This window comes from Melopsittacus undulatus, chromosome 5 (genome assembly GCF_012275295.1).
Source record: "Melopsittacus undulatus isolate bMelUnd1 chromosome 5, bMelUnd1.mat.Z, whole genome shotgun sequence".
Classification (NCBI taxonomy): domain Eukaryota; kingdom Metazoa; phylum Chordata; class Aves; order Psittaciformes; family Psittaculidae; genus Melopsittacus; species Melopsittacus undulatus.
Genome location: NC_047531.1, coordinates 86,120,607 through 86,140,903, shown reverse-complemented (window position 1 = coordinate 86,140,903; position 20,297 = coordinate 86,120,607). Strand labels below are relative to the sequence as shown.

Genomic DNA, 20,297 nt, shown 5'->3' with positions numbered 1-20,297 from the left:
ACTCATATTTGTCATTGCTCTTCCACTTCCCCCCCCCCCCAAGGGTACAGTAATGTTATTATAGTAGAAAATTTAAGCTTAATATGTGAAAATTGAGGTATAAATTGAAATGTGGGCAGTTATGTCTGAACATAAGAAAATACTTTTCCCATATGAGGGGCAGTCAAACACTGAAACAGATTACTTAGGAAAGTGATGAAGTCTCTGATCTTGAAGATACTCAAAACTAAACTGGATGTGACTCAACCTGCTGTATCTAAGCCTGTTTCAGCAGGTGCTTGGACTTGGGTGGTTGGCAGAGGCCCTTTCCAGCTCCAGCTACTGCAGTGGAGGTTGAGAGAAGGAATACAAGGAATGATCCTATGCATCTTTGTTTCTTAGTGCAGTAGCAGGGTTGAGGATGTGTTAATTCACATACCTTATTCCAAATTTATACAGTTATTTCTGAATTTTGCTCCCAAACCAACTTCCAGCCCTCTGATTTACAGCTAATTTTATCAGCCTTATTTCTAATCTATTTTGGCCTAGAAGCTGTTTTACAAGCTGAAAGGTATTCAAACAAGAAATTCACACACCTCATGCAACTTGGTGCAGGCTCTAGTCTGTGCTTTATCTCAGTAGGCTGCGCACCATTCCACAGAGACTGGAATAGCATCCTGAGAGTTCATAGCTGTGTGCATTCACGGCTTTCAAACGATGCTGTCTTGAGGTTGTGGTTTCTTTGCTAGCCATGTGCAAAGACAGCTGAAATGATCGATTACCTAATTGAGAATATTAATAGTGCGTAATCGATTTTTCATGTGAGTTTGTGTCATCACAACCGCAGCTAAACGAAGCTGTGATGTTGTCAGTGGCTTCCTTATCGGACTTAGATTTCCCAGGTGTTACGAGAGAGTTTTACAAGGTTGGTAAGTTACAGAGCCTGTGGTGTGCACGAGTAACCCTGGTTTCTATCTGAAGATTCGACACGGAGGAATGCTAATTTGCCTGGACTCCTTACCGTCAAGAAAGCAGCTCCGGTGTTACCCTTAAAGGCACAGAACATCCTACAGCAGCTCCTGCCGCAGGGCAGCAGTCTGCCCCCGGAGGCTGAAGGGTGGCTGTAGGTCTTGGGTACCTCGGCACTAACGCGGTGGTGACGGAGAGCGCTTGTCCGCCCGTCCCCTCCGCTTCCTGCCTGTGCGGGGCGGGACCGGTGAAGCCGAGGTCCGCCCGCCCCGTCGGGCCGTGGAGCCGCCGGCAGCGTGGGCCATGGCCGGGCGGAACCCAGGCACCAAGCTGGGTAAGGAGCCTGCGGGAGGGCGCTGGGGGCCCAGGCTCCTCCGGTAGGAGCTGCTGGCTGCGGAGCCGTGGTCTGAGGGCTTCCCGAGGCTGCGGACCGGGAGCGCTGCTCGGGCAGGGCCGGCGCACGCACTGCACCGGGCGGCTCCGGCTGCACCGCTCGGTGCGTACGAGCCAGCCTGCGCCAGAGCCTTGTGTTTATGGGAAGCTGAAATAGACATGAGATTCCTTTAGCATATCATACACAGTGACATAGAGGCGCGTCGGAGACTTGTTTCCCTTTGGTACACCAGGTTGAACAGTGATTGAGGTTTCACCATCTCATAGTTCTTCGGCTTGAGAGGCTCTGAGCAGGGAATGGGGTTGTGGGACTCATTAGCCTTAGTCCTGTCATAAAGCTTGGCCTGGGCCCCTCTGGAACCCTTATTCAGGTTCTCACTGAATAATCCTCTACCCTTCTTTCTCCCCAGGAGGCACAAACCACTTCTTACTAGTTGGGTTCTAGTTTGCAAACTGGGAACTTTAACTCTCCTTGTCTTTCTCCCTGTTGCTTGCTCTCTGAATACTTGTAAGGATTTTGCAGGTGGTCTCCAAGCCCACAAAGTGTCTGTGCCACAAGGAAAGGCAGAGAGTGACCATGAAAGGATTTCTCTGCCGTTTCCAGTTGGAGATCCTTTTCTGCTGGTTGCTGGGGATAGGGACAGAGAGAGGTACAGCTTTCTGACTTCACCCAGCAAACTGTAACCGCAGTGGTGGGATGAGTGAAGGTGATCAGCCTTCCTGCAGTCTGCATTTGAGATATGATCATTTGCTCAATACAAGCAGATGGCTAATTAAATGAAGCAGATACAGGGGTGGCATCATGGAAGATGGGCAGTGAAGGACAGCTGGTGTGGAACAGGTTGATCTCAATGGGTTAGCAAGAGCAGGGTTCAGGAGTCTATGCTGCCCTGTCATGTGCTGTGTTCATCTCTAGCATGAGCTCCTATGTTTTATAGAGCAGTTAAATGATTAGCCTGTGGACAACTGAGTTGGCTGCATTGTCATTCACCAGAATCCTAGACCTGCTGTAACTCCTGAAAGTGAGTTGTCAAATTGCTCTCTATTGTGCTTATTCTTAGGTTGCTTGCAGGGACATGTGAGTTTCAACCCATCTGAACAGCATCCTCTTGCTGAAGCAAACATTAATGGCAAAACTTCAGCATCTGTTAGGAAAACCTGGCATGGAGGTTTGCAGAAGCACTTCAGTTACTGTAAACTAGGTGCATGTTGTGCTTTTTCTTACTGTAGATTTAATGTTACAATTGATTGTTGGTATGTGGGAAGAACATGTCCCACCTCAACAATCCCTGCTAAAAAGTCTCTCTCCATCTTTCTTATAGGCCTCTCTTAAGAACTGAATCTTAAGAACAGGATCACCTCCCTTGACCTGCTGGACTTACTGCTTCAGATGCAGTCCAACATACAATTGGCTTTCCAGGCTGTGAGCTCACACTGCTGGCTCATGTTCTTGTGTTCTAACGAAGTAAAAACCTATCTGTGCTGCTCAGCCCCTCTAGTTGAAGGGCCAGAAATACATTCATTATGTTTCAATTGATACTTTTAATTATAGTTGGTATTTCTGAGCCATTTACATGTGAGAGCTAGCCTGTTGGTAAGTGGCATTTAGATAATGAAGTGTTGCATCCCTTTTCAAGACAGCGTAATTCTGTTCTAATATATTAATAGATGGGTTTAGCCTGCCCTGTGGCTCTGTTTCCTCACCGATCCATTCTAACACCTTTTGAATCTGCTGAATGATTTCAATCCAATTTGAAGGACAGCTAGATGTCTCAGAAATAAGCTAGTTGCTAGATGGGAAGAGCAGCTTAGTTCTTCTGTTGAGGGGAAGGCAGGCTTAGTTCAGCAATTACATGACTTTTCATGACTGCTTTTTTGGAGGGAAGACTATGGACACTTTACACAAGTAACAAGGTCCTGTTTACTCCATGATCATAATGACCATAATGGGACAACTGGGTTATTGAGGTTAGGAGAAGTCTCTGAAGCCAGCGAAGAAGAGAGGGATCAGCAGAGGACCTGGACCTGCAGTAAATGTTGCTCCTGTTGTCCTGCAGCTTGCTGTCTGAGGGTGGGTCTCAAAGTGCTTTAGAGGATGCTGTGATCTATTTCATGTGATCCGTGGTGATTTCACTAATGTCACAAGGTAGCAGAGCTGATTTCTAGTTCAGGGCTCATGTCTTTGTGTCCTGCTCTGAGTATCTGAATGCTAATGACTTGGAAACTGAACTTCTCTCGTATAAGGAAAATAAGAGGTCCATAGCAAGAGTCACTATGGAAAAATAGCTATAGCTTCTGTCTTGAAGAAACTGAATAACCCTTAAGCCTCTAAACAGCTTACATGGTAAGATAACTGATCCTGAAACCTTTTCTCTGTCTTCAGTGGCTTTGCTCAGCTCTGCATGGCCAGCTGGGGTCAGCCTGTGTCCAGGTGAACACCTCATTTCTCCACTAAAGCTTCAGGACACAGTTTCACTCGCTTCTCTATAAATAACAGCTTTCATCGCTTCCCTTACCCATTCTATCATGTGTTCATGGTAAGAGCAGGAGCACACATGCTGTTTCTGGCACGGAGGAGGAAATAACCAGTTGGGGGGGGTAGCTTCTTTTGGGGACAGTGCTGCCTTAAAATGCTTGTGAAGTTACCGCCTCGGGCATGCTTGAGCTTTCTGTTCCACCATCTGAAGGGATGCCATCCACACGTTTTTTGTTCATCTTCTCTGTTTTCCGAGGAATGTGTTAGCTCTCTTAGATATTTATGTAATTACACTAATGAAGCGGTTTATTTATTGTTTTCCAAGGAAATGCGGTATTTTTGGGCTCAGGCTTTGCGAAGAGAGGAGATGAATTTCCTGTGGAATAGGGTTTTTTCAAATGTCTTCGGAGAAAAAAAGTGAACGTGAAGAGTGATTACAGAATATTGGCTAATTAGCTGCAGTGTAACTGCTTTAATTACTTTTCTCCGTGCAGCCACATGACTGTGCAGATGACTAGCAGATGACTTATTTAAAAAGGAAAAGGAAAAAAAGAGACGTGTTCACACTGCAAGGTTAATGAGACTAATTAAATACAGTTTTCCTTAGCCAGATACTAAATCCTCAAGCTTGGGGGGCTGGGGGAGGGGGAGGATCCGAAGGCAGGCAGTGCTATTTCAAATAATGGGTTTATTCTGATCTTTAATGTAAGTGAGGGAAAAAAAAGCTGGAATTGAGTGATATTCTTGAATAGAAACACATTCAAAGATTTTATGAGACCTCATATGGCAAACTTTAAATGTCTATTTAGAGACAATTATGCTCAGACATATATGTTTTCATTTGCCCACTGCTTTAATTAATGGAGAAGTGGGCTTGAATAAAAGGTCTGTGTTACATAGAAGTCCCCATCTGCTGTTTCGTATTAACGGAACCTTTGTCTTTCCTCACCGTGGGTTTTATTATTTACACCATTTTATATCCTTTAGTAAACTCTATGATGTCTCACACTGAGGTCTGCAGACAGGATGGAATTCTCATTTTTTGTTAAACTATTTTATTTTTTTAAGTTTTCTTTAAAATTTTCTTTTCTGTGCACAATGGTTTGATATCCCACAGGCAATAAAAAGCAAAGCCTTGGGGATCCAGATTCTGTGGTCTTTCAAGGAAACCTGAATCTCAGGCACAAGAATTAGGTATCAGACCTTACTGAGTTGCCATGTGTTGGCTGCCTTCATCACTAGACGTATGGAAAACAGAGGATAAAATGTGTTACGTAGTGTGTAGGGCTTAAGCCAATGTAGAGGTTTCACTAGTTTATATTTCAGCTGTGTGGGATCTTTATTTCTTGATACTCAAAAAGAAGGAAAGTAGCCATAGGTTTTGTAGCAATAGCTTTTCTCACCTGCCTTCTACATGTCAGCTTCTTGCTTTTGGGGCAGAATAGATAAGCCTGTGGCTTTGAAAGTGGAGAGGAGAAATGAGGGTTTGTTGTTCAATTGGTGGCGACTTTGCAAGCTCCTCTTTTTCTTTGTCGCCATGCAGTGAGGCTGAAGCTAAAGTGATGCTAAGGAAATCCTTAAATTCATTAGGATTCCTTTGAGATTCCTTTTTGGATTTACTTTTCCTGATTTTGCCCAACATTTTGATGTAGGTACTGCTCATTTAACTACTGGTATGTCCTAATAAGGAAGTGGGAGCAAGGTGGCTTAGAGTGCTCAGAATGTCGTGTTTAGCTGTTTTCTTGCCTTTGTCCTGCATTTCCATTTAATCATCTTTACACTAAAGTGGCTTCTCCAGAGCTTTTTGAAAGTCTAATTAGGAAAACAAGCTTGTATTAACACATAGTTCAGCTAGTATATCAGTTCTGCACTTTTTTTGGCTATTAAAATATCAAGTAGGAAGACAAAAAATAAGGATAAGATTTTTGCACAAAATTAGTGATTTTTGACATGTATAAAAGAACTTCATAGTCCAGGACTGCAACTTAGCGTCTCTCATCAGCTGTAACTCAGTTCTAATGACAAACAAAACATGCTGTGTGAAACATCCAGTTCACAGATCATATCCTAATAGAAGTTAATGCTATTATGGTATCTTGGATGAGTGGTAAGTACTCAAGTACATGACAGCACAACATGCTCTTCAGAGGGTCCAAACCAAACTACAACTTCCTACTGAAGTCCCACAGTGTATCTTAAAAGGACACAGAAACAGAGAAGACTTTTTGTCTTTTCCCACTCCAGAATTTGGCTGGATCTCAAAGGTGTATGTGAACCGACCTGAAGTTGTGAGGCATGCAGAACACATTAAAAAATGGAGAACTGTGAAAGGTAATTGGCAAGTAAGTGCTCTTTTTATGCATTCTGTTCCTGTATTTTCAGAGCAGTCACTCTCCCTCTCCAGGCTGCAGTATTGGATTCTTTTCAAGATGCATGTAAACTTAAAAGATGTGCTTGTCCATGTCTTATTTTAATAATTTGTGTTTGATGATGGTGGGATGGAATAAGGGGATGCATTTATCCAAACAAGTTAAAAACCTTATAACTCATGAGTGGCAAAACCGCAAATGAATTTAAGTCATCTTTATTCATGAGTGGATTAAAGTGTATATTACGATCCTACCACATTTATTCTGTTTCCCAGACAGACTTCTCTGCATGCTGACTTCTTAGTTTTTAATGTTGAAGCTGTAAGATATGATCATGGTCCCTGTCAAGTCTGACCTACCTGGATGATTTTTCTTTACTTAAACATCCCCAACATGTGTGATTTCTTTTCTTAAGTAGTTCTTACCTAAAACCCAAAGATCCTGACAGGCTATGGCACTCAGGGGGTTAGGGTTAGGGGGAGGGGAACAGCCTACAACTGTTAAAGGGACTGACGTCTCAACTCCTCAAATAAGGTAAATGATTGGTCATTTTCTGTCTAATATAAAAGAGGTTCACGTAAACTATTGCTAAAGCCAGTGGTGCAAATGAGCTTTGTTTCAAGGCTGACTTGTATTCATTGACGCACACGTTCAAGCTGTCTTGGCAGTTACCTTCAGCCTCTGCTGTTTGCTGCCCTCCTGGCAGCATTGACAGATACTGGCCTGGTGTGCATTTTGGTTTCTCCAGTTTGTACATGAGAATCATCATTCAAACCCATCAGGTCAGTGTGAGGTAGTGCATTCATTATGACATTAGATCAGTGTAAGGTAGTGCATTCTGCAGAGCAGAGCAGGGGAGGCATGGCCATGTGCTGGCTTCTGCTGCCCCAGTGTCAGGACCGGAATGGGAACAGCAAGCAGAGCTGGCTGCAGGATGGCATGAATGCTTTGGCAGCCTTCAGCCAAGGGCAAGGTCTGAAAAGAGCCATACAGCAGAGCAGGAGGTCCCAGTGAGCTCTCAGCTTTGGTCCAAAGGACAAATTGATTCCTCATTCACCAAACAGCTGTTCTGCAAGCAAATATGTGTGATTCCTCCCCTCTGCTTGCTGAATAAGTCATTTACTTGCAACAGTAACTGAAAACATGGGAGCAGGAGAAAGGGGACAATAAAGGATCAGTCTTAACAGTGCAGCCTAATAGAATAAAGCAAGAATCATTTAGCTGTACCTTAATTCTCAAGAAAAGCTGTTGAAAACAGTTGACATCCTCAGCTTAGCATATCAGGCAGCCATTCTGTGATGGCTGAAGCTGCATTCACAATGAATGCAGATGATAGCTGGGGGTAATTTGATGTACCTGTAAGATCCTACTGGAAGGTGATGGAAAAACAACCTTCCTACCTGTTATGTGAACCTGAATATTTGGGTTTTGAGTGTGATGATTAACTAAAAAATGGATGTAAACTAGGAAAGTTGGACTCCACCTCAACACTTCTTCAGTTTCTTATCTATATGAAGGTCTCTTGATACGAAGTATAGCAGTCCGATAGCTCTGGGTTGGGAAGTGGTGTCAGTGAGGAAATCCAGAGGGTATTCCACAATCTTGTCTATCTTCAGGTACTGCAGGTGCAGTAATATAAAGAATAAGTCTGCTGATCTGACCAAAGTTGCTGTATAAAGAACAAAGACACAGATTGCCGCAGGCTTTAATTACAAAGAATTGTGGGGAAGAGATTTAGTGTCACTCCCTCAATATGGCTGTAGGACAAATGTTTAATTATTACTAATGCTTCTGCAATCTCCTGTGTAGTAACACTGATACTGAGCTACTCAAGGAAGGTTTTACTTTGAAGAATACCAGAAGCATCTCTCCTGTATTTGAAGGTTGTCATTGCAGGATAGTCATGTGCTGTTTATTTTACAGGGGTGGTTTTGAACCTTTACATGCTTGAGGTTAAGCAGCTCCACAGATTCCAATTTTGAAGCCCATTTCCAGATACACATCTGAAAACCCCTTTTTTAAAAGGATGAAGTTCATACCAGGTCTTGGAACTCCTCAACCACATCTGCCTCGATGACTTTATGATTCACGTCACAAGAGATGAGACAGAAATTCCTCCAAAGGAAAGATAAAATCCAAGTAAAAGAAACTAAAAACCATTTAACGTGAAAACCCTTTGAAAGATTAGAGGGTGTAAGTAGAAATCAGTCAGAAACAAACAGTCAGGCTTTGACTAACAGAGGCAGTAATGGTTCATTACTTCGGTCAGTCACCCCAAAGCAGCTTTCAGTGTAACATTTACTGCAAGTTCAGACAGGAGACTCCTGTCAGTGAACTGTGACAGGTTTGTAGACTGGCTTAAGTTTTACAGAGTAATACCTCCATGCAGGAACAAGCTTTGTTGCCCATCAGTGCCAGAGGGCAGTCAAAGAGGAGCTTTAAGGAATTCAGTGGACTTTGCCATTGCAAACTCTCCCCTAGCTGAACATGTGCCCCCTAAGAGATGTCAGCTTTTTGCAAAGGCATCGCTGTAAATGGGAATTTGCTGGAAGACCTTCAACATATATTCCAAAATAATGTCTGAAGCTCAATTTTTATGCAGCAAAATTCTGTAGCACTTTCATCTAAACAGTGCTTACAATTTTTTCCCCACCAAACAATTACAGCTGTTTTTTGTTCCCTGTTCACACAGAAGAAAGTGGAAACATCTGGAGTATAGACCCTAAGTTTTAAGAAGTCTGGATTGTTACCTCCCACTGATTCCATGTTTCACTCTCACAGCAGGAGAAGCATGCAGATGTGGAAGTGTGCAAATTGCTGATGTGTAGACTCATCTGGTTACTGGCAATTGCAAACCTCGTGCTTAAAGACACAGACATTCTGTATAGAATGGAGCATGCTATAACAGTGAGGTTCCTCACATAGGTGGTGTTTTCATTTTTGTCTTACAGAATTAAATTTGAAACAAGATGCTTCTTATCACGGTAAAAATGTTTGTTTGATTCTTGCAGAGTTCCATTTGGTAGTTACGATTCTCACCAAAATCTGGAGTTTGATCCCTTGATTTTGGGAGAATGGACTTTTGATTCCAAATACTCTCTCTAGCATTAGGTACTGCTCAAGACATGAAGAAATATCTACCAACCCTGTCCTTCATAAACCATGCTTTGCATATCCTCTATGTTTCCTCATATCCTGTATGTTTTCTCATTCTTGAAGTGAGATCCAGGCTTCTGATTCCTGCATCTTCTAAGTGAGTTTGGCTTTGGAAGCATAAACTGAAATACCATATTACTTTCATCACTCCCTTTGTAGGCTGCTTGGCTGCTGAAAGCTGTCACCTGCATAGACCTTACCACTCTTTCAGGAGATGATACTCCTTCGAGTATTCACAGACTATGTTATAAAGCAAAGCATCCCATCAGAGAGGATCTGCTGAAAGCCTTGGACATGCATGATAAAGGTATGGTAGTTTTTGTTGTGTGTATTTTGTAGAGAAATGTCTATATTTCCTCATTGTTCAGTTTTCAGAAAGTGGTAAAAATTACTCTTCTTATAATGGAAGGAGTTGTGGTAGGGAGCGCTGCAGAACTAATTGTCATGAGAGAGCAAACTAGGTTCTATATGATCTTATTCAAAGCAACTGTCTTAAGTTCTAGCTGCTAAATATATATTCCTCTGAGCTAATATAAGAATATAAGGAGAAAAAAATCCATTCTCTGTTTGGCAACCAAAGTGGAGCATGGACTCAGGGCAACAGTAAGTTATGATAGCTAATGAGCAAGTTTGATGTGTAAGCTGCAAGTGTGTAACCTCAGTGTATGTCTTTTAATAACAGTGCACTAAGGTGAAACTAATTGAGTATTTTGTTAATATGCTGATGTCATTAGTAAAATGGTGAAGGGGAGAGTGTTCATGTGAGTCCTCTGGATTTCATGCTTAGCTGCTGTTTCTGTAACTACTGAGCCTGCCAAAAGGATACATTCCATAGTCCTATGCATCTTCAGAATACATTATCTGCTTTTTTCAGTGGTTAAGATAGGAGACATCTTTGCAGTCTGGTCTACTTTAAGGAATTAGTCCTGTACTGGTGGTTGTGTGCATGTCACACATACACCTATGTACACACACAGGAGTCCCAGAGTTGAAGTCAACTGAGTTGAAGGGGTAGAAGACAGCCCTAAAGAACTAGTGATAAACTTTAATTGACATTACTCAAGGGGGCTCCCAATGTAGCACCCAGGGCTGACCACAGTAAAGTATTGGAGCCAATTGAGATTGTCAATATAACTATCAATAAAATCTCTTTATAGCTGAGCAGTGTTTCTGAGTTTTTCCACATGTAATCACTGATGTATCAGTGAATACCATTTGACTTTGGTCTTATGATGATCTAACAAAAAGACAATCCCAGGGACATTTGGGGCATGCTTTTACTATTGATATATTTCAGTTTTATATGGACATCGGCCCACTGATTGAAGACATATGATGTAGAGTAGAGCCAAAGTAAAATCAGGCCTCTGGTTTTAAGCCATAGACATAAAATACCAAAGATTAGTCTTACTTTAAAGCTTTGATTTATGGACTCTTCAGACAGGTGAAGTATTAAAAACGAGGTCAATTATCTGAGACTTTGAGAGAACAGCATTTTAACTAGAAATGCAGTAGGACTGCATTAACATAAAGACTGTTCAGTTGCTGCTGGGCTTAGTCTGGCTCAACAAGTAGGGACAGAGCTTGGCAGTGTGGTTTCTCTTGCAGTAATTTTCTGACTAAACATGACTTAACTGTATGTGTTGGCATTAAAAAGTGAATATATCTATAAAAATCTTGGTGTTTTAACACCTGCTAATGCAAACTTGCTTCTAGGGTCGGATGAAGGAACATAAGGGCAGTAAGAATATGGAGAATTACCTGAGCTGCTTGAGCAATATAACAGACATCTCTAGTGTAGGTCCTTAAGATCTGTGTGAGAATGCAGAAGTGGGAGATGAGAACAATGCACACATGCTCATAATGTGATTGAGATTGTGAAGGTGGAAATCTGGATGTGAAAAGTGAACTGTAGCTTTTGCAGGTATTACTGTCGGAGCGGTTTGTGTGTATCCTGCAAGAGTCACCGATGCTGTTAATGCCCTAAAGGCTGCTGGCTGTAATATACCAGTAGCATCAGGTAAGCTTTATTCGAGAATATCCTGTTAAATATATTGATGCTATGAAATAGGTAGAAAGATCTAGGAGTTTGGGTTTGCTTTTGTTTCAGAGTGTAAGGTAGGAAGGTGGCAGGTGGAAGGAAGGGAATGGAGGGGAGAATTTGCTTTGTATAATCTTTTGTTTTCCTTCAAGCTTATCAGGAATGCCAAGTCAATTTTGCTGGAAGCTCTTCAAAGAGGTCCTTAAGATACATCACTGTTTTCCTCATCCAAATAGACAAAATTGAGATAGTGTGGGGGACAAAGTAACAGTAGACACTAAGTCAGTAACAACAACAATAATAATGATGTAGTATGAGCTTTAGGAGTTCTGATACACTTCCTCCCCTGCCCCCATCAGTTGTTTGTCTTTTTAAGTGTAATCCTGTGTCATGGTTTAACCCCAGCTAGCAGCTAAGCACCACACAGCTGCTTGCTCACTTCCCTTCCCCAGCTCTTCTCCACTCACCACATGAGAGAAAAGTCTTGAATCGACAATAAGCAAAAATAGAATCAAAGAATTATACAGGTTGGAAGAGAGCCCTGGATGTCACCTGGTCCAACCTCCTGCTCAAAGCAAGAGCTGACTTTGAAGTTAGATCTGGTGTTTAATGCAAAGATCCATGTGTGGGGTTTTTGTTGTTGTTTCATTGTTGTGCAGAGGAAAAAATATGTACTAAATGCATTTATATGTCAGAGAGAAAGAGGATATTGGAAAAGACATTATTATTCCATTTCCAAAGTTACCTTTGGGTTTTCTACTTAAGCATCATAAACATAACCTGAAGACCTCATTGAAAGCAGTTTTTGCTATAGGATTCAGCTTGAAATACTACTTAAATTCATTGGAAAGAATTAAAAATGTGTGTATTGCTTCATCTATGAGCTCACTCCTTGTTTGCTCAGTTCTGCTGGAAGCAATAGGTATCGTGCTTTCCTATGTAGGCTGCTTTGGAAAATACTAAGGCATGTGAAAAAGACCTTTTTGCAAGATACATTGGTTCTTGTAGAAAGAGCTAATGCTTCTGGTGGGTGAAGAGAGGGTAGGACGAGTTGTCTTTAGGTTGTTTGGGTTATGTTATGGATCAAAAAATAAAACAACCTTCAAATGTTGTTGTATTAGAGGTATATGCAATTTTATGGTCAATTTATAAAACATTTTCTTTCCTCTACCTGCATCCCCTTTCTTGCTAGTGGCTGCTGGGTTTCCATCTGGACAAACTGCTCTAGAAATCAAACTGGCTGAAATAAAGCTGGCTGTGCAGTATGGTGCTAGAGAGATTGACATTGTCATTAGCAGGGCTCTGGTGCTGACTGGCCAGTGGGAAGGTAAGTATCCACCCTTTGGCAAGGAACCTAAGCTTCTGTATCTGTGTATGCAGGCTCTGTCTTTGTCTCTTCCTCAAGTCTCCAGATTGATCCTTGAAATGTTGTCCCTCCCCTAAAAGTAATTGATAATCTGGGGCACTGAACTAAATAAAAACTATTTAATTTATGAAGAACGGTTGCATTATGAAGAATGCTGTTACAAGTGCTGTGAGGCTGGGCATGCAGAATTACTTTGTGCTTTCAACATTCACGGCTATTCCTTCTATACCTTTAGAGGATTTTGTTTACAGGATTAAAAGAAATAGCAAATGAAATGGAACTGAATGTCTAATTATTTGAACAGTTTTGTTGAACCCCCAAGGGATGCCTAATGTGGATGGTAGCTCATTAAATATACAAATTTCTGACAAAAATATGTGTCTTACTTGTTTTCTTTTTAGTGAAAGTTGAGGGTACAAATTGACTGTTCATATTATTATTGATGTTCTTGTGTCTGTAGACTACTACTAATTAGTAAGAACAATAATGCTGAAGATGGTTTTTGCTCTAATTGCCTCCTTAATGTAGTGTGAATGGTTTGCCTTAAGTGCTGACAATGCTACTATAAGTAATCTCCATGTGAAGGTAAACACATCATTGTCTTGGAATGAATTTTCCATGTAGTTGTATAATGCAGTGCTTAATAGCCTGTTTGCCTGGAAGATTTCATAGGGGATCCCTGGTACCTGAGTTTGGTTAAGGAAATACAGTTATCATGGTAGCAGATCATATTTCCTGATTTTGGTCTTCCTTCAATTAGCAGTTAGAACTGAACCAAAAGGGCATCATGTTTCTGCATCTGTGTCTCCAGGACTGGTATTCTGGTTTCCACTTCCACACCTTGACCTGTTTTGTAGTACTTACCAATTCCACCCATTAAATATATACAGCTTTACAAAAGTTTGACTTCTTGACATTGTTGCAGACATTTGTTTCATTCAGAGTGGCTGCTTTATATTCAGGTATGGCCTCAGAAATTGCTGTAAAGTGGAGACTGGGTGATTGAGTGGTTTTAAATAAGACAGAATGTTGGTTCTGTACCAGCTGGCAGCAATACTATATGTACACCTTCCTACAGTATATCTTCATTAGCATTTACACTGTAGTTTACAAACCAGCTACCCCCTCCAGGAGCTGTGCTCTGCTGGGTACATGTATTGATCTTGGATACAAAGTGAGCAGAATCAGTGATCTGTCACTAAGACTGAAACAAGGTTACTGCAGTGGACATGAGCAGCAACTTGCAATTGTTACTATTTCTGGTGTTAACTATGGTTGCCATGCTTTAGGCTTTGTGGTCCAAACCGCTCTTAAGTGCAGTTTGCATAGAGCAGGGATCAGAAAGTTAGGGCATGTAAGCAATTGCAAATGCAGGCTCGAGGTTGAAGGAGAGCTCGGAGGTGAAATACAAGGCTAGATTCAGAGCAAAAGCTTGTGGCTGAAATGAACTGGACATACATTTTTAGGTTTTTCTATATGGGAAATGAATTGGGTTTTGTGATCACAAATTACAGGGGAGGAGTACACAGACATAGCAATGATGGATGTAGTATAAAGCTGTCAGTTTACCAAATAAGTAAATTAGGGATGGCTTTTGGTTTGGAATGCGTAGTCTTTTACCCAGAACTGAAGTCATGGCAAGGTTGAAAGAACCTCTGCTTATGCTTATAACACTATCGTTATTTTCTCTTGTTGCCTGTCTTCACAATGTCAGGAGTTATTGACAAAATATGTACATGGTAGAGTGTTTTATCTTCCCATTCATATACTTTTAGCTCTTCTTCTAGCCTGTGCAATAATTGGGGTCACCATGATATAATAGCTTTGCTTTGTGATTTGTTTCAAAGGCTTGTTTGGGTATTAAATATTTTAGTGTCTATCCAATTATGTCAAGTTATTTTAAAGCAGTCCTTAAATATTGTTGGTGCTCTTTATGACACTCAGGATGTGTTTTCTAGATCTTTATGAAGTCATTGTTAAGATCTTTTTAAAAGTGCTGAACATGAAAGCAGCTTTATTGGACAGCTAAATTATGCTGGAAAATAACATTAAATGGGATATAAGTTAGTGAACTTATACATCATTTACAACCTATTCACTTTTAAAGCAATATACTTTACAACAGTTTACTCAGCCATTGTCTTGTTTCACTTGATGAAGTAAGGATTAAGCTTACAAATCAGGATTTAGATACTGTCTTTAGGCAGAGAATGTGGACTCTGTATAAAAAAAGATGAACACAGGTGAATTTGACAAACAAACTGGATTTTTTAGATTTTTTATATTTTTTCTTTGGTTCTCAATGAAGACATTGGGGTTGCTGTCCCTTCTGAAGCTGTCTGGGGTGTTGTAATAAGACTTCTATTTCTGTAGCCTTTAGCGAACACCTGCACATACTGCACTGTCAGCAGCTTCAGGGATATTGTTAACCCATCACTTGCTCTATGTCAGTTGAATTTGCCTACAAAATAAGGGAAGTATGCTAGTATATGACAAGATGTTTGAACATGGCTGCATCCATGAAATACAGTAGGTATAACTTCATTATGAAAGCTGTCTTTAAGTTCTGTTAGTAATTATTCCAATGGGAGTTGGGAGGCTTTGTTCAGGGTTTAGGGGCCCCTTTTGTGCTACATACTTTATGAACAGCACAGAGAAAATACACTCCCCACCGCAGAGACTTAGAAAAGATTCCACATGGTGTCCAGAAAGAGTATAGTTAGATTTACCATCTTCTAGGTGTGCAAGCTGATGTGGGATCTCGAAGTCCTACTTGCACACTCTCTGTCTTATATTGTCAGAAGCAGCTCAGATTCTTGAAGTCAAGCTCTGTTTTCAGTTTCATGGGAATCACTGGAGCCTGGAGTTGCACATATGTGACTGAGAGTGGAACTGAAGCAGTCGTGTTGTGCTGATAGCCTTGTGCTTGTCATTTTGTTAACAAACCTGCCATTAACATGCAAGACAGAAGGGACTCCAGCTCATTTTCCAGTTTCCCATCATGATTACCTTGATCTTTTGGTCTAACAGAAATTGAAACATCTTCCCTCCTTGTCTCAGTTTCTTACCCTTAACATCAGTCAATGTGACTGACTAGATAAAAACAGCAAATAAGAGGAATTAAAAAACCCCAAAAAACAAAAGGGAAAAAAGGTGTTTTTATCACCACATCTTTGGAGAAGAGCTGTTTCATACAACTTTCAGCTGTGGGGTTTTTTTTTGACCCTTAATATTTTCATTTCCTTTGTAGGCGATATGGATTATCTCCTTTATAATGTAATTCTTAGGACAAATGTATTAGACCAAAGCAAAAGACCATCTAGACAATTTAGGGCAGATTATAGCCAGCAGTAATTGTCAGAGATGTTTGCTTGAGAAGTGTTTAGGGGGAGGAACATTTTCTTTGGTGTATTTAATAGCTGCTAAAATCGATATAATGTACTGAATAGTTACACTTTTAGGACAATCACAAAAAGGACTCTTTTCAATAGATATTTTATGACAGTGAAATTAAAATTACAGCTATGAAAGTATTTTTTTCCTATAAAATCTGAATTTTTCCGATTTCTATAAATGCATCCAGTAAAAACAGATCTAAAGTTCTTAGTGTCACATCAATTTTAACAGCTAAGTCAGTGGACCTAGTGCAGACTACATCAGTGAGCGTCCTGGCTCCAAATATGTTCTGTAAGGATTCCTTGCTTTGGGGTTTGTGTTTCCTTTTGGGGGTTTGTGGGTTTTTGTTCCTCCAGCTTAAGACTTAGACTTCTTTTAGAATAGATGGTTGTGGTGCTGTGTTCAAGATGTACTTGGTTTGAGAGCTCTCAGTTTTCTTGTCATTAGCAGTCAGGAGCAGAGAGTCTCTTGAAACCGCTTCCTGGTGGCCTCAGCTCACAGTAGGGTTTGCTGTGGCAGAGGCTTTTCCCCACATCTTTGTGCCACTGCTGCTAACGTGAGAAGCTCTGTGTCAGTTACTGGTGTTCTGCACAGGTCACAGATGTTCCCAGGACTGCAGCATCCAGCTCTGCTCCTGTGCAGCTTGACACAACTGAATAGTTAAGCAGTGGACTTTTTGGCAGCACAAACTGTCCTAGAAGCAGCCCAGGACCCCTTGAAGTACTGGGTGCATTTTCAAGTGTGATTAACTTCACTCATGCTTTAGATGCCAGGAAGTCTCAGGATAATCGAGTTATTTGTGCCTTGATTTAATTCTGACTGAGTACAGAAACTTCTCTTTTATGTTTGAAAGGAGTAGGAGTTTTTGCACTTACTCTGTAGCAAAGCAGTTCCTGCTTGCCCCGGGACTGGCATGCTCTGTGCCAGAGGTACTTGCATTTCTAGTTGTGCTTTTATGGTAAGGTTGAGAATGTGCTATGGATGCCAACTGTTCTCTGTAATAACTGGTCTCTGAATAAAGAGCAGTATTTGCTACCTACACAGCTGCCCCATTAAAGCATGCCTACTTTTCCACCACCTCAGCTAAACGGATGATTGAAGATCCTGTGTTGTTCCTGTTTGTGGGTTGATCCATGCTGTCAGATAGTGAGACAGTTCAAATGATCCTGGCACTCGTTGCATATGAAATAACCTTCCAACAACAAAGAGGGTGCATAGCTATGGTACTAACTCCAGTGAACAACAGCTATAAGGATATAATTTCTTTTCATGGAATCCAACCTAAATGTACATTTTGTGGATTTTATTTTGACGTTTTTGGTGGTGTATCTTGAAGGTAGAAAAAACTTGAGTCTTTTCTTCTTGTTACTGAAACAGAACAAGATGAAAGCTGCTTTCCCTGGGTTTCCAAAGGCTTTGGGAAAGAGTCACTCCACAAAAAGAGACTGCATTTGGATCTAACATGAGCAGTGTTATCAAATGCACAAGAAAATAGCACAGGTTCTTTGTATTTTTTTGAGTCTTGATTTGATGTAGGTTTCTAGAGTATTATCAATTGATCAATAAAACATGTTAGACTGCATGCTAGTCCTGATTAATTCACACCTTTGGTACACAGTAAGAACCAAGGTGAAGCCTGGTGTCTCTAAAGGGACTTGATAAATGCATTAGCCAGCTGTCTACTGATGTGTGTAGTACCTCTTGGCAGATCACACCAGCGATCCCAGCCCTGGCTGCCTGGTGTGCTGATGGATGTGCTGCAGTCGGATGCAGTAGAGGGGAGGTCCAGCACCTGACAAACCCTACTGTGTGTTCCCAGGTCTCACTGCAGGACTGAGGGGAAAAGAAAGTTTGTATTGCTGAAAGACTTTAGTCTTCATAGCCATATCCGAGACCTTTTTAGCAGGAAGGGTTTGTTCAAAGCTGTATTTAGCATTCCCTAACAGAACTTTCTGGCTATGTGTTTGAAGAGTGAGTAAAATGTGTGAAAAGGACTCTTGCAAAGGATTCAGCTTGCTGATTTTGCATCTTTTTTGGTTGCTGTAAAATGAAATGATAAAAAGAAATGGTTGCTGTACACTGTAAGAGCTGCTTTTCTCTCCACACTGCTGAAATCCCACCAGAAAGGGTGGGAAGGATTCCCTATGTTCCTTCAGTTGTGTTACCTGACCAGCTCCACAGGTTGTAGCCTTTTTAAAGTCAATTATATCCATTTTCTTCCGAGTCTATGAAAACATAAACCTTAGAAAGTTAAACATGCCTTCGGTTATGACACTTCATAAATCCTACAACAGGAGCTCTCCCCTGGACAATGCAAATGCTGCTCTGTCCTCCCTGTCCCTGCTTCTCCCCGTCTGCAGCTGTGTTGCATGGCAGGTCACTGAGTGGCAGTGAGTACAGATGGGATGTTTGCTGTTGTGTGTCAAGGACACACTGGCAGCGTGGGTATGAGAGCTAAGGAGAACCAAAGGTCAGAAGATAGACTGATTGCAAGAGGCCCTGTAAAGGCAATGGGGTTCTCTGTGGGGAGGGAAGGCAACTCCAGGGCAGGGTTTGCTTGTTCAGGCATCAAGCTCCATCAGACTTCATGGGATGGTCCCCTTGTACTGGGTGGAAAGTTAGGAAACTGAATGGAGATGTGGAGCCTCCAGGAGTGGCAGCTGGAAGCCAAGGGGAATATGTTGTGGCATTTTTACATGGCAGTAATGTTTGTAATTGGACAACTTGGTCACACCTTTGGGGTCTTTTAGGCTTAGTCCTTTGGCAAATGTGGCTAAAGGAGTGTGGTGACATGGTGTGGACAGGAAAACACAGCTGTCCCTGAGTACTGATTCAATGTACTAACATTTATTGCTGGAAAAGCCATTTTAAAATCAATCTTGACTATGATAGCATTTTTTACTCCTGATGTATTCATGAGTGTTTGGCATACTGTGCACATTCTTAGTTTTGAGAGAACTGACATTAACAGCTATTAAGTTAAGCCTGAAACTGTGTGGCATTGTTAATTACCTCCAGTCATGTAATTTATTGAACTTACAAAACTTAAGTTCTTGAGTGCTATGACTAATTATAAGATTGGAAATTAATCCAGAAGTGGAAATTACAGCCATACTTGAAAATGTCTCTCAGGCAACTTTGATCATCTTCACACGCTTTTATCCACAGGTCTCTATGAGGAGATCCGTCAGTGCCGTGAAGCCTGCGGAGAAGCTCATATGAAAACAATCCTGTCAACGGGTGAACTGGGGTCCCTTGCTAATGTCTACAAAGCCAGTATGATAGCTATGATGGCAGGTAAATATATGTTGTTTTCTTTGTAAGTTAAGAATGTCTTTGCTATATTATTTATGAAGCTTAAAAAATTCTAGGTGTGAAAGTTTTGTTTTTCCCAAAGTAGAAAAAAAACCATTATGCAGCAATTGTTGAAGTTGCAGGTATAGTAATGAAGTGTCTTTGGTTTTTTTGTATAACGTACAAAAACTGCATCAAATGCTAAATAACACCTAAAACTGCTATAAAATTTGTAGAATGAGTAATATTTGTTGGAAAATGTCTGATCCTTGGTATATTTAATAAGGACACATACATTTGGGGCAGATACATGCTTTATCTGGGCAACTGTGGTGAGCTGCAGGTGTGGTGTAAGTAGATATGTCATAAGCTTATTTTAAATGGAGGGGGAATTTCCCTGAGAAGAGTCATGCTGACAGCTCTCCTGGTTTACAGTCACTTCTGCTAACCACCCTTATTAGAGTACAGTTTGAGAAACCAGCTGTACTGGAAATACAGTAATGGGGAGAACACCACATGCTCTAGCAGGCACTTGGATGGCCTAGGATGTAACTGGTGTTAACTGGAATGCTCAAAATCAGTGGCACTCACTATTGACAATTAATTGGCACTTCAAAAGGTGTCCAGTCTTCCTGTCTTTGAAAACTCAGTTACATCTGACCCAGTGTTTAGAAATCTGTCTGCCTTTATTCTGAACCTTTCAGCCAAGAAACACATTCCTATGAGCATGATGGAGTTTGTAGGGGCTATGTATCACTTGTAGAATTGCTTTTTTGCATAGCTATTGCCACTGAATGTAGCAAAGCACTCATTTGAGCCCAGATTTACAGCAATATAGTCTTTGCATCTTTGGGTCTG

At 41.2% G+C, this 20,297-nt stretch overlaps 1 protein-coding gene across 2 annotated transcripts in view; it reads left to right on the top strand.

Moving 5' to 3' along the window:
* The first annotated feature begins 1,193 nt into the window (after positions 1-1,193).
* Positions 1,194-20,297, top strand: part of DERA (deoxyribose-phosphate aldolase) — a 45,654-nt gene continuing 26,550 nt past the window's right edge. Inside the window, exons 1-6 of one of the 2 annotated variants that reach the window (XM_005148142.3) lie at positions 1,194-1,282; positions 6,062-6,159; positions 9,502-9,649; positions 11,267-11,362; positions 12,576-12,710; positions 19,314-19,442. In XM_005148142.3, the coding sequence (XP_005148199.2) occupies positions 1,252-1,282; positions 6,062-6,159; positions 9,502-9,649; positions 11,267-11,362; positions 12,576-12,710; positions 19,314-19,442 (637 nt within the window). In that variant the 5' untranslated portion in view covers positions 1,194-1,251. Of the gene's footprint in view, positions 1,283-5,940; positions 6,160-9,501; positions 9,650-11,266; positions 11,363-12,575; positions 12,711-19,313; positions 19,443-20,297 lie in introns of those variants that run through there. The other variant, XM_031048176.2, reaches the window with a different exon arrangement.